Source organism: Calonectris borealis, chromosome 11, assembly GCF_964195595.1.
Source record: "Calonectris borealis chromosome 11, bCalBor7.hap1.2, whole genome shotgun sequence".
Classification (NCBI taxonomy): domain Eukaryota; kingdom Metazoa; phylum Chordata; class Aves; order Procellariiformes; family Procellariidae; genus Calonectris; species Calonectris borealis.
The window spans coordinates 12,331,925-12,346,097 of NC_134322.1; the positions used below are offsets into that span (position 1 = coordinate 12,331,925).

At 39.5% G+C, this 14,173-nt stretch overlaps 1 protein-coding gene across 4 annotated transcripts in view; it reads left to right on the plus strand.

Annotated features, from left to right (window-relative positions):
* Positions 1-13,800, plus strand: part of CEP152 (centrosomal protein 152) — a 29,758-nt gene extending 15,958 nt beyond the window's left edge. The window contains exons 18-27 of one of the 4 annotated variants that reach the window (XM_075160038.1): positions 372-551; positions 1,087-1,350; positions 1,818-1,949; positions 2,230-2,880; positions 4,519-4,693; positions 10,488-10,569; positions 10,654-10,760; positions 11,508-11,664; positions 11,933-12,036; positions 12,284-13,800. In XM_075160038.1, the coding sequence (XP_075016139.1) occupies positions 372-551; positions 1,087-1,350; positions 1,818-1,949; positions 2,230-2,880; positions 4,519-4,693; positions 10,488-10,569; positions 10,654-10,760; positions 11,508-11,664; positions 11,933-12,036; positions 12,284-13,293 (2,862 nt within the window). In that variant the 3' untranslated portion in view covers positions 13,294-13,800. The remainder of the gene's footprint in view (positions 1-371; positions 552-1,086; positions 1,351-1,817; positions 1,950-2,229; positions 2,881-4,518; positions 4,694-10,487; positions 10,570-10,653; positions 10,761-11,507; positions 11,665-11,932; positions 12,037-12,283) is intronic. The other 3 variants (XM_075160039.1, XM_075160040.1, XM_075160042.1) reach the window with 3 other exon arrangements.
* The last annotated feature ends 373 nt before the right edge of the window (positions 13,801-14,173 follow it).

Genomic DNA, 14,173 nt, shown 5'->3' on the forward strand with positions numbered 1-14,173 from the left:
AATGAATTCAGACTGCTATATTGATTAAAAACTTTGCTTTTCTTAAGATATCAGTGTGACATGACTGAAGTAGGTCAACTGTCTTGCTAAGCAAGTACAGTAAAGAGGTGCAGCTCAAAGTATGCTGGGAATAAAGATGCTTGATAAGAAAACTTATTTTAGAGCAATAGCCTATAATAACCTCTGATATCATGCCTTAAAGCAGCTTCTTTTGAGAGTTGAATCTCTTGTCCAGGTGTCATCAGTAAAATCAGTGCACAGGCTCTAGAGAGTTAATCATGTGTCTCATGCACTCTCATCACTTTTTACCAGAGCAGTTCTCTATGCCTTGGAGAATACTTTAATTTTGATTTTTTTTTTTTTCCCCCTAGCTCAAGAAACAGCTACTAAAAGAAAAAGAAGACTCTCTTAACCTTCTAAGGACTGAGCTTGAAGAGAAACACAGCAGTTCTATGATAGCAGCAAAGAGGCAGTGGCTGGAAGAAAAAGAACAGCAGGTTGAAGAGGAAGTTGCATTAGCCAAAGTTCACTGGGAGAAGGAAGAAAAAGAGGTGTGGAGCTTAGACCAGGGGGGTTCAATTTTTTTTGTTGTTGGTTTGTTTATTTTCTGAAAGAGAACTTGTATGTAGATAGACTTATGCACTGTTATTCTGCCATTTGAAGTGGCTTTTAAGGACCTGTCGTTTTAGGACCCTCTGAAGAAGTCAGTAGGTATTACACATGCTTAAGATTTTGGAAAAAAATTAGACCTTTTAAAGTAACATGCAGAATGTCCTGAGTGTCACAGCTGGTAATATGCTGGACTTTTCCACCCTGATCCCTGGGTGAGTGGTTATGCTTTCTATTGTCTCATTCAATTATCATATAAAAGTCCTTTGTGATTCCTATCCCATAGAAGAAAGCTGTGATAAGGAAGAAAAACCAACTCATTCTTTACCGAACTCTCTGCACTCTGAGCATGGTTTTGCTCTTCTCCTGTTAGGGAAGATTATTGGTGTAAACAGAGTTTTGTTTGTAAATACCAGTGAAATTCTAGTTATTTGGACACTGAGGGGAGATTTTCTTTAAAAATATTTTTTTCCTTAGAATAAAGAACAAGTCTTTGCAAAAATAGAAAGAGAATGGCAAAGTAGGCTGGAAGAAACGAGAAGAACTGTAGTTGAATGTAATGACTGCAGCAGCCAAACTGACCGAGTAACAGTTGTGGATGAAGCTTCAACTGAAGAGTTAGAAGGGATTGTTGAAGACCAGAGGCTGCAGATCCAGAAAGAAAATATGGCCTCTGAAGAGGCCTTGAAAGAATTTGAAGTAGAACTGGAAAATAAATACCATAAAAATCTTGCCAGCCAGGTAACAAATAATTGTTCTGTTTGCCTGGAGCCTGTGAAACTGCCATGTGCAACTAAGTCACTAAAAAGAGTTCTCTTCCACTAACTTTCTGCTTAGTAGTTGATATTTACTATATTAGAAATATATTTAAAAAAAAAAAAAGTTCTGAAGAAGCTGTAGCATGTAGCTTGTTTTTTCTAGCTGTTAATTTTTCACACAGTTGGAAAAGTTTTGCAGGAATTTTGAACAGAACTGAGCAAAACTGACTTAGAGTTTATATCATTTTGTTAAGAAGAATAAATTTAATATTCGTCATTTTGGTATAATTTTTGCATCAAGAAATGCATCAGATGCTGCTGGTCTGATTCTTTTAATTTCTGTAAACATGGGCAATCCAAACTGAAGTCTGTTCTTTCACTGCTACATGAAAGTAATAATAAAATGCATTCAGTGGTGGTGACTGAATTAGGTTTTTTATCTGCCTACAGGTAGGTGCAGCTTTAACCCAAGCTCGTGCCAGGTGGCTGCAAGAATTAACAGACCTCAAAGAGTACAAAGTAAATCTAAAGATAGAACAAGAAAAATGGGAAAAAGAACACAAAGAGACTGCAGCAAAGCAGGTAGCCCAAAATACTTGTATATGTGTATTAATAAACAGTTCAGTCTTCCAAATCCCGTATATTACTGAGGAATGAATGCAGACATAGGCAGGGAATCATTAAGGAAAGATGTTTCTAGTGTACTCTGGTTCTGAACCATTTTTTGCCTATATAGGATTATATTTTTATTAAGTAATTTGAAAATCATCTCCAATAGATTGATAATGACTCAGGGTTATATTTTATGTGTATATATAAAGGTATGTGTATATGTATAATGACCATGTTATATATTCACCAGTTAGCCCTAGTTCTCTCAGCTGCTGAAGAGAAATGGAAGAAAGAATATGAAAATACAGATAAAACTGGACCAAGAATGAAAGAACTTGAAGAAAAGGTAACTTCTCTCAAGAAGGAATTGGAGCTAAAGAAAGAAGAAATCCCTGCAGCTATCAAAGCAGAACTAGCAAAAGCCCGTGCTCAGTGGAACAAAGAAAAGCAAGAAGAAATCCTGCAGATACAAGAACAAAATGAGAGAGACTACCGATCATTCTTAGATGATCATAGAAACAGAATTAAAGAGGTACTTGCAACAGCAAAGGAGGATCTTGCAAAGCAGAAGAATGATCTCTCTATGCAGAAAGAGGCAGAAATAAAGATGTTACTAGACCAAAAGCAGCGAGAATGGGAGGCTCAAGAAACAAAGAGACTGCAGGATGAAATTAATCGGTATGAGGAGAAGACTCTGGTTGAGCTTGAATACTTGTTGAGTGAAATCCATGAAGAGCTAGTCAAGTGCACACATACTAAACATCCTTGGAAGGATAAGTGTTTTGATGCTCATGTTCAATTAAGCCATCAATGCAAAGACAAACTGAAGGCTTGCTTACAAAAGGCCTACAGAACCACAGTTTACACAATTCTGGAAAAGAAAGAGAGAGAATGGAAAGAGGTAATGTTTCTGTAAATTATAACTGCCAACCAGAAAAGTGATTTGAGAAGTCAGACTCGTACTTGTTTTCTCCCAATATAAAATATCCATGTAATCCTGAGAATCGGAGAATCCAACATTTGAGTTCATCGATAACAACAGTCCTTTAAAACTGTAAAAGAGGGCTGCCATTAGTAAGTGAAAAGGGGAAGGGTGGGTGTAGCTTTGACACCTTCAGTCTTTAAAGATGAGAAAGCCAGGTTAGGAGTGTCACTCTTTAATGCCAAGATTCATAAATTTAAGGAAATGAATCCACCATCTTAAGTTTAGGAGCCTGTTGAAGGCTCCTTGTGACCTCTTAGGTGGGTTCTGTCGTTAAGGCCCATCTTAGATTTTTGCATAGCTGCTTTTTTTTTTTCCTTTCTTTTTTGAGAAATTTAGCAGTTTGTAATGATCCACAATTACTATCAGATCACTACGTTACTCTTTTTTTTTCCCCCTCCTGATACAAATAAAGATGAAAACAGTAAATTCTTTTTGCAAATTATCTGTACTAGAATTGAATAACTGACACACTGATCCATCTCGGGAATAATAGTCTTGCTTAACTTTATTGTGGCTCTAGGAAATCCTTTTCAATGTGCCTGCCCAAATGAGGAAAGACATCCTACCCTCTTCTAGAGGAGTTTGGGGCTAAAGAGAATTCTGTCCAAAAGCTTCTGTTTCTGTTGTTTTGGCAGATTCCTCTTTTTGCAATACTTATGCTTGTAGTAAGTTTTTGATTATGGGGAGCATCCCACCGGAAATGCCATTGCCACCCAGCATTTAGCAGCTGGGGAATTATCCAAGAATAGGACAGAGAAGGAAACTGTCTTGTTTCTCAAGAAAAGGGGGAAATGAGTATGAAGTGATTTCTCATTACAATATTACCCAGTTTTTTAGTAGTAACATGTTTCTGTTCAGAAAGTGGTCCTTTAAAGTTTTCTTCTCGTGAGTTATTTTCACGATGGTAAAGAGAATTAGAAGTGTTTTTCCTATGCCTGATGCATCTTCTGTAAGAGAGGTGAATGTCTCTTGGTAAACTGTTTTTAATATGCCTTTGAACTTCAAAACGTTGGTTGGCTTGAACTGCCTTATCCAGTGAAGTCTTTGTAATTTCTTAGTAATGTCTTCTCTTATGCTACCATAGTAGCAATAAACACAGGAGTTACGTTTTTCTAGATGACTTTCCTGTCCCTTTACTACCCATATTTATGCAGAAACTCTAAATAGGTCCAACCCCCTTTTCTGCTGGATATGCCTTTTAAAAGACAAGTTTGCTTCAACTATTCAAAGACACTGTATAGTTCTCCAGTGTTAAGGGCTACTGACGTTTCCAAAATAAAACTCAAGACAGCCAGGTACTGCTGTTGCAGTGAATTATGCTAAGTAAAACTTTATGTGCTAGAATACGCATTTTCCTCCTGATTTGAGCTGCAATCTGTAGTTCTATTGCAGGTTTAAAGCACCTGCATTACAATTACTAAAGCTACTTGGTGGCCAGGGTTGCATGTCTTTATCCACAACATACTACTTATCTACTTTAAGATAGTGTGGAACACTTTTTGCTTGTTTGTTTTGCGATGTGTTGGGTTTTCAGAAAGTGTTTTTCAATTGCAGAAATGTGAAGAGCTACTGAGTAATGTAAATAAAGAAGCATACACTTGCCTGCAATGTGGTGAAGGAGAAACTGGGGACATGGCAAGACTTCCCGTGTACAATGTTGGACACCAAGCAGAAGCACAAAGGAGGCTAAAAAGACAGCCACCCTTGCAGGAAACTGGAACAGACAAAGGTATTGCGTTGGGTTTTAATCTGGCAAATTGTGTATCATCAAATTAAGCTTGTTAGTAGCAGTCTTTAATAGTCAATGTCTTATTAATTACTCTCATGCAAAGTTAGTTAATTAGTGAATATTTGGGTGAGAGAAGATCCAGTTCTTCTGACTGTAAGGTTGTTTAATGTTGCATTAGCTTGTACTATGTTGAAGTCACAAACTGTGCAATAAATGGTACTGGTCTCCAGCTTACTGATTGTGTTGGTTTTGGCTGGAATAGAGTTAATTTTCTTCATAGCAGCTAGTATGGGGCTATGTTTGGGATTTGTGCTGGAAACAGTGTTGATAACACAGGGATGTTTTAGTTACTGCTGAGCAGGGCTTACACGGGGTCAAGGCCTTTTCTGCTCCTCACCCCACCCCACCAGCAAGTGGGCTGGGGGTGCACAAGAAGTTGGGAGGGGACACGGCTGGGACAGCTGACCCCAGCTGACCAAAGGGACATTCCATACCGTATGACGTCATGCTCAGCATATAAAGCTGGGGGGAGAAGAAGGAAGGGGGGGACGTAGAGTGATGGCGTTTGTCTTCCCAAGTAACCGTTAGGCGTGATGGAGCCCTGCTGTCCTGGAGATGGCTGACACCTGCCTGCCGATGGGAAGGAGTGAATGAATTCCTTGTTTTGCTTTGCTTTTGTGTGCAGCTTTTGCTTTACTTAATGAACTGTCTTTATCTCAACCCATGAGTTTTCTCACTTTTACCCTTCTGATTCTCTCCCCCATCCCATTGGGGGGAATGAGCGAGCGGCTGTGTGGGGCTTAGTTGCCGGCTGGGGTTAAACCACAACACTGATTTAATGCTAGGCTTTGAGGTTTAATTTTATTAAGTGCTAGTAGCTTTCTGCTTTTTTAAAACCATTCTTCAGGAGTAAAGAAATAGCTGCCATATCTGCTGCAGTTGTAAATACTCTTTGGGGGTTGTGGACATGAACACTAATACCTCTGGTGTATAACAGCTCATAAGCAAGCCAGTGTTAACCGTGAAGAGCAGGGTATGGTCTAAACCATGTCTTGTAAATAAGTAATACTAAATCAGAGCTTTGAAGATTGATTTGTACTACTTGCTCTTGACATTAGACAAGACAAGGAATTCTGTATTCATGTAAAAAATATTGTTCTGTCAAGGATTATACTTCACCTGGCATGGTAGTGTTTTTTGATTCTTTTGATCAAGAATGTAGTTCAAAAAATGCGAATCCCTGGGGTGGTGTTTCTTTTTTTTTTTTCCTTCCTTCCCTCCTGCCCCGCCTCCTGCCCCCAGTATATACTTTAGCATTGTAGCGCTTCCCAAAGCTGTCACATGTACTATGGCAAAGCTGGAGACAGTGTAGCTGGGGAAAAACTTCATGGGAGGCACAGAAATCTCTCTGGGGCTTTTTGTTTAGTTTGAGTTCTTACGCAACCGAAAAACATAAAGCAAGAAAACCCAGGAGAGTCTTTGGCTTTATGCCTATAGTGTGGCTTGAATTCCTTCAACACCAAAATAACAAACCATCTATTAACACAAAACAATACAAGCAGTGCAGCTCTTCGGTCTCTAGAGCTCCCTGTCCTGGCTATAGAGAGCAGCCATTGCTGTCCTGGAAGTAGCCCAGTCTTTGTGTATTTGTTAACTAGACTCATCCGCATGTGAGGCTTCCCAGCTGGGAGAGTCTCCCTCAGCTGACTCCAGAAGACCCTACTTGGCTGTTGTGTTGGTTTCGTGGGGTTTTTTTGGTTGTGTTTTTTTTGTTTGTTTGTTCGTTTTTTTTAAATTCAACCTACAAGTCTCGTATCGCTGACTGAAGACTCAGATCATCACTGATGGGAGTGCATTGAGGCTGTGAGGGCTCAAGGACTTGATAGATGCTGCTACACCTTCTATAACAGGGTTCCAGCCTTTTGTGATTATTTTAATTAGACTAATGTGTTATATGCTTTCCTAGCAAGAGAAAGACTAAGTAGAGCACTAGAAATAGTAAGGTGGGGCTTGATTCTTTTTTTGGTCCCATGGTTGGTGTATAACTCTTAGCAATGACTGTTGCAGGTCAGAAATGTGCAAAAAGGAACCTTGGGTCTCGGGAAGATTTTTGCTGTGAACACTGCTGCCAGGAGCTTGAAAAAAGAGAGACTATGTGCCAGGACTTGAAAAGAGAGCTGGAGATAGCCTGCAAACATCTTCAGCTTGCTGTGAGGGAACATGAAGCTAAGTCAGAGCAAGTCCAGGGTTAGGATTGTTAGTCACCTAAAGAAAACTTTGAATGGCTCTGCCTTGCTGGCTGCATGATGTCTCATCTGTTGCATCATTTAGTTTTCAGTGGATGTAATGGGTGTGTGTGCATACTTAAAAAACCAAACAAACCCCCGACAACAAAAAAAAACCCACAAACCAACCTTCCTCTCCCCACCCACCCAAGAAACGCCCCCCACCCTTTTGGCTTTAAACATTACTTATCACTTCAGTACTCCTTTGTGCGTATCAGGAAAAGAATAGAGGAAAACTGAACACGTGGCAGATGTTCTTTGAATACGTGTACATGTGCATCCTGTTGTCTCTGAGTGTTATACAGATAATGCATGCGTGTACACATACACATATATACTTGTAAAAGTATACAAGCCAGGGAGGTCTTTAGCCGTCTCCTTTGGGGCTGTACTACTACTGTGCACATACTTACACTACCATGGTGGGAGTATAAAGAGCAGAGTGGCCCCAAATGGGCCACTTGGTTCCTCTTGGCACCAGAAGTAGTAAGCTACTGACCACAGTTTTCTTGTACCTTCCTGCAGTTAATAGCTTGAAGCTGTAGTTCTGTTTGTTTTCTTTCTTTCTTTCTTTTGTAAACCTTAAAGTAGGTTTTAAGTAGGCTTTATTTAGTCTCTTTGCCTTTTAAATCAAGATGTTCTTTCCTTTGTGTCACTTTGAAATGAGAAATACAGGACAGATGACTGAGAAAAGGTCTCTAGTTCTTAAATCTTACTTTCCTATGTGAGAACTGTCTCTACCAGTGATGGATATGAAATATCCACTCTGTTTTTGGAAGAGTCCCTGAAAGGAAGGCTTCTGCCTGTAGTATGGAAATAAGGCTTTTCTGAAGCTATTTCTGATGGAAAAAGATGGTGCAAACTTGCTTGAGATTCCTCCTTTGTAGGAGACTGCTTCTGATTCAGTAGAGGTGTTATCCAATAGTCTTGTTTAATACGCACCCCCCTGGCTGTGGGGTAGTGTTGTTTTGTTGTGATTTCCTTCTTTGCTGTCCAGCATCTTTTTTCTGGCATTCTCAATACCCGTATCGCCTTCTGTGGACAGACTAGTAGTGCCTGGTGGTAAAACCTCCCTGAGACTTGGCCATCAGTTTAGTCAATTGCAATATTATCTGACTTGATATCGATACCTGCATTTATTGTGGATGCTGTTGCATCATCTGTCGTCCTTTCAGGATAATAGACTCCATTCTTTATTACTTTATCTAACTTGGTAGAAGTCTCTGGCCATAGTAAAATCTGGGCTAACGAGGATGAAAAGTCTTTGGTGTATCAAACCCCTTTGCCATACCTGTAACTACTCCTGCGGTTGTGTCTCCCTCTATGGGTTGTGCCTTGCATGTAGGCTTTTCACTCAGAGGAAGTCATATTGATTCATCTGTCTCTGATAGCAACAAGAATTCCTTCTGTCTAGATTTATTTCTGAGAGGATTTGTAGGAGGAATGCATGCTCTGCTTTGTTCCTGTGCTCAAGAACTTTTTCTTTCCTACTTGAGCATGATGTACCGTATGGAGCACAGTTCCCATTCAGTTGGTATCTGAGGAACTCTATCCCCTTATTCAGCTGTATTGAAGTCAGTAGAGGCCTTCGTTTTAAGGAGCAGAACAAAGAGAATGATGTTTTCTCTGAAGGAAAACATGTTGGTGATTGAATAAGAGGATCATTCTCCCTGCAGTGTTTTAATCAGTTGAAGCTGTACACAATAGGGTTCAGGGCATTTTTTTTTTTAGGCTCTCCTTGGAGAATGGCAGGAATTGGACTTGCTGAAGGTCCTGGTTCAGGAGAGGTCTCAAACTGCATCCTGAGGGTCAGTAACTCTGTAGAATTGTTTGAGCATGCCTCAGTGAAAGGTCACTGTGGCCACTGTAAGCAGGTCTGGCAAATGGTCAGCTTGGAGAGAGCAGATGCGAGGTAGTAGGTTGTACCAAGTGACTGACTTGCCAAAGGCTGTGGTTTGTGTGTGGTGTGTGTAGGGGGTTTTGCCACTCTTTTTTTTTTTCTTTTTTTTTTTAATGAAAAGTCTTAGTTGCCTGCTCTGATAAATTTTGTGCTGAGTGAGGATGAGTAAAATGCTGTAGGTTTATAAGGGAAAGGTTTTTGCCAGCTTGCAGATGTGTGAGCAAGGCCAGGTGGGTAAGTTGCACAGATTTGCGTAACATTATTTCTGTGCTCTTTTGTTATCAACCATATAGCACGTAAACTTCCTTGGGGACTGGAGGAAAGATTGAAGGACAATAGGAGGTCTGTTAATGAAAACAAAGGCTACTGCTGTCATCATAGATACAACTCTCAACTGCTCAAAATGAGATTTGGACCACAAATGAGGATCTCTGAAAGCCATGAATTGCTTCGCTCTGTATTCCAGGATGGCTGCTTGCTTTTTGCTTTTCTGTGTGTCATCCTAGAGAAGGAAGAAAGCCAAACTTGTCTGTGTCTCTCCCTGGGCTTAGGCCCTTATGTTCTACCCATGAAAGCCTTGATTCCTGCAGAAGGAAGATTTGTCTTTAATAAGACATGCCCTCCATTGGGTGGTGACAGTCTTTGTTTTCCTTAGGCCGTGGTTCATGTGAGAGCTTCTATGGCTGGATGCGGTGAAGGTATCTCCAGCATTGAGTGTAGGTGTTCACTTCATGTTGGTTTTCTTTCCTAAAATAGCAAAGCTAGTAATCAACTGTTAATCTTTATGGGTCTATCCAAGTTTATCCATCAAGTCTTCAGGTTATGGTAAATACCTATACCCTTTTTTAAAATAATCATTTGCTTAGATTAGATTACATAGCTAATAAATAGGTTTTAAGATTCTTTAACTTTCAGGACGTGATCCACAGGTGGACTGTCTGTATGCCATGATCAACAGTCTTCAGTATCAGCTTGAAGTCCTACACTTTGGGCTTTTTCAGCTCCACTGTCTTCTCATTCTCTGTAGTGGCTCATTATGATATTTATATGCTTCCTAGTAGCGTTGAGCGAGCAGAGTTCAGCATGGAAGTTCTTTCTCTGTAATGCTGGCTTTTGGTTATTAAAAAAACGCCAAAACCAAAAAACCAATAACAACCAAGTTTTATCTTTTATCTCTTCACCCCAAAGAAGGCACAACTGCTAACCCACAAAGTAATAATTCTTTTCCAATGTTTGTCAAAACAACTCTCATTTTTGTTTGTTTTTTTTTTGTTTTTGTTTTTTTTTTTCCCTTCCTTTCTCTACATGTACACCTGGTATCTCTGAAGTTTTGCCTCCAGCATAGTGTTAGTAATGGCACATGAAGGCTTTAAGCTTATTTCATTACTGTATGAGATGACTGGACTTTTATATTCAGGCTTCACTGAAGTGTATTGTGGTCGATTCCTGTGTGCTTGTTACTGCAACAGCTGTACGTTTGCTGATGATGCTTTGTGACATTGAGCTCTTATACCAGAGACAGCACTTTATGTAATAACTTCTGTTGAACTCAACTTGAATTTAGAGAAGTGCAGTGAATTATGGTTCATCTTTTTTTTTTTTTTGATAGAAAATGAGAAGGTTCTAGAAGCTCTAATTGCAGAAAACTCTGAGATGAAGACTAAACTAAAAGACCTGGGAACACCACCAAGGTATTTAAAAAATTTAAACAAGCCAATTTCTTTTGTAAGGTATAAGCTGCTTTTCTTGTGCAGTGTGACTTATGTGCATTTCAGGTCACTGTCAAAGGGAGGCGTCTCAAAACCTTGTACATCCTGTGACTCTGTGAAAGGGCTGGAAGAAATGCGTGCTCAGTACATTAAAGCTGTGAGCAAGATTAAGTGTAAGTACTAAAGTCTTAACTAAAAAGTTAGGAGAGCAAAATAATTTACTTTGTCACTTCCTCCTCCTTCAGCCAACTTGCACAGGAATCTGACAGCCAAATCACATGAGAAGTAAATTTTTCCTTCTTACTAGAGTGAATGTGAGAAATGGAATTGTCACCATAGTCTTAGACAAGATTAATTGTGATGAGTGAAGCCTTGTTATGCCATCCTTGCTTTGTTGCACTGTATTATGTCTTTTAAAGTGGTAAAGTCTATTTTGAGAGCCGATCTTGTTTCTCCAGCAAACAATCCACCTACTCTGCAACTTTTCCTGAGGGAGAATCTGCTTTTCTCTTGTGCTGTATCCTGCCTTCTGGCTTAATCAGCAACCTTCTGGCTGAGGAGAGAGGGTTAAATGTAGTGCAGCAGGTCCCCAAATGCAATCAAAGAATTCCTAGACCCGCATTTTACCTGCCAACATTCCTCCCAAATCCCTGTGCCTAGTGTTTTCTATTGCTGCTGAAGATGCAGAATTGGACAACTGAATTCCTGTCTGATGCTTCATACCGACCTGCTCTGGTCTTCAGTGGCTTTTATCCAGCAGGCAACACAAGAGTGGAAGGCACAAGGATTTGGGTGGAATGTTGGCAGGTAAACCCAGGCCCTTACTGACTTGCTTCAGGTCTGCTAGACAATCCCAGTTTGTGGTGTTGGCTTTTTTCCCCCTCTGGGCAAAAACTGGTACTAATGAAGTGTGTTTGTAGGTGATATGCTTTGTTATATCCGTGAAAGTAAGGCGCGAGCCGCTGAAATGATTAAAGCGGAGGTTTTAAGAGAGCGCCAAGAAACAGCACGGAAAATGCGCAAGTACTATTTGACGTGCCTTCAACAACTTCTTACTGATAATGGGAAACATGAAGGGTAAGTTCAAGTATGTTTGGAAATTAGTGTTGGTTTTGAAAGAGGTGTGTTAGTCTGGTGTTTGTCCACTTTGGAGCAAACAGTGCCTGACCTTAAGTCTTACCAGTCTGCTCAGACTGGAGTGGGGTCACTGCTGAGCAGTCTGGCATACTGTCTTTTCAGTATTCTTCGACTCTTGCTAACATTACCTTGACGTAAAATGCAGAGTTGAAAAGGAATTACCCTTAAACTTTAATTTTTTTTTTGCATGTTCTGCAATTCTTGGCAGGGCTGAAAAGAAAATAATGAATGCTGCCAGTAAGCTTGCTACAATGGCTAAAGGACTTGAAACACCTCTTCGACACGTTCCCCAAAGCAAATCTACCCGCTCAGGTGTGTTGGATTCTATAGTTGTTCTTGTCTTGATCATGTTGATTTAATGCATGTAGTAATGAAGATGCAGATGGAAAGTGAAGTACCATTTATTTATAAGCTTGCTAATGGCAATGTAAATGTAAGCTGCTTATTTTGACAATGCTTACAGTTATTTATGAAAAAAACAAACAAACAAAAGAACCTAGTTTTTCTTCCAGCATTAACATTTTCTTCAATTAATATATTTCCTTCCCTCCTCTCCTAGCTCTGCTATTAAATTCTGATCTACCACCTGGAGCTGAGTATTCAAAAAGAGATCGCACGCTTCAGACTAGGTCAAACCATCTGGAAAGCAAATCATGTGGTGAAAGCATTACTGAAAAAGCCAATGATAAAGTTGTTCAGAAACATGTACCACATGACTTGAGACAGCAGTTTGATGCAATGCAGACTGAAACTCAACATATGCTTCATGAAACAGTGACTTCAAATATTCAGAACGGGAATAATTCTAAAAATCTGGATGGTGCTTCAAGAGATGCTCTGTCAGAGTTTTATTCAAATGAAGGTGGAAGAAGAGAAAAATATGGCCCCATCATAAATGTGAACAAAGGCCTCTTGTGTGCTGCTAGTGATATAGCACATCAGAATGCTCTTCCATCTGCTTTTCAAGTAACATCAGAAGATATGCATGCACCCAGCTTTACAAACGGCCATAACATCTCTGGGCCAACTCATCATATGCTTAAGAGCAAGAATGAAAGAACGGTCTCGAAAGAGGATAAATGTATCCAGTCATGTGGAAAATGGAAAACTAAATCTAAAAGAACTCAGGTTTTTCAAGAAACTCCAGAAAGCGAGGAAGGAAGTTGCAGTGAATGGAGTTCTGTGAATGGAAGCCTGCATCTGGATCGTAGCGATAGGCCTCTCTTGTATCCTGAACAAAAAGCCAGTACTAAAGTGCAAGCACAGACTGCATGCTGTGAAGAGTTTCCTCACATCAGATCATTTTCCCCTGCAGGTGAAAATGTTGTTACTTCTTGGAGAGACAGTTCTAATGGCAATGGCAAGATTCTCAGCACAAAAAGCAGCACTAAAGTTTACAGTAGAGGCCACCTGACAACAAACCCAGAGTATACTTCATTCCTCAACTCTGACAAATCAGATTCTGCTGTCACACAACTCAATGTATCGCCAGATTCAAATGTAGGAAAATGCTGCAACAAATGCTTGGAAAAAAATGATGTGGGATCCCCAGTCTCTTCAGCAAGATAGTGGTTTTGCTAGCCCACTTTCTAACTTGAACAGATACCAGCAATTCCTCGTTTGAAGGAAAAAAAGATATTTGATATTTAAATAAAAGTGTGAGGACTGGGCAAAACCTCATCTACTGTGTCCATTTCATGATCAATGTTACAATTTGAATGTTACGTGAAGAAATTCTATAAAGTTACTTGAAATATTAATGCAGACTTTTGTTTACCTTTGTAATAACACTTTCATAATTGTTTATAGTGTATTATATACAAATTCATTAAATAGAATCTATTTTTATATTAAGTTTAGCTTGCAGTGCAGTGTTTATCTAAAACAAAGCTACTGTAATTTGTGGTAATCTTTAAATGGTTATGAAAATTCCTTCAGAGCTCAATGAGAGATGTTTTAGGATTTGTTTGAAGTAAGTATTTTAATTGACTTTTCCATTTTGAAGGACCCCCTGTAAGCCTCTGTGTGCGTCCCCATAATAAAAGCAAAAATACTTGCATTTTTTCATTAAATTATTAAAACAATCACATTTCAAGTATTATTCCCTTTGGTACAGCAAAAAATAGCTCGTACTGGGCAGAAGAAAAGTATAAATTAGAATAAACACGTTTTGCGGTTGTTCCTTAAATAGCATAGGTTATCAATGTAAACTGAAGGTGTAGTAATGTTCTTCCTGATGCTTAAAAAGCTTCTATTCGAAAAGCCTGCTCACGATTTGAAGAGAGTTATGAAATGTATCTCTTTTTCTAGACTTTTTGCTTTCTTTAGGATGGCATTTCATTTCTAGTGATACTGTGAGGAAAAGAGGCGTTTTGCTGCTTGCTTACACAGGGGGGTGTGATTAAATGATACTTGTTGCAATTAATAGTATGGTTATGGGCCAGCAGTT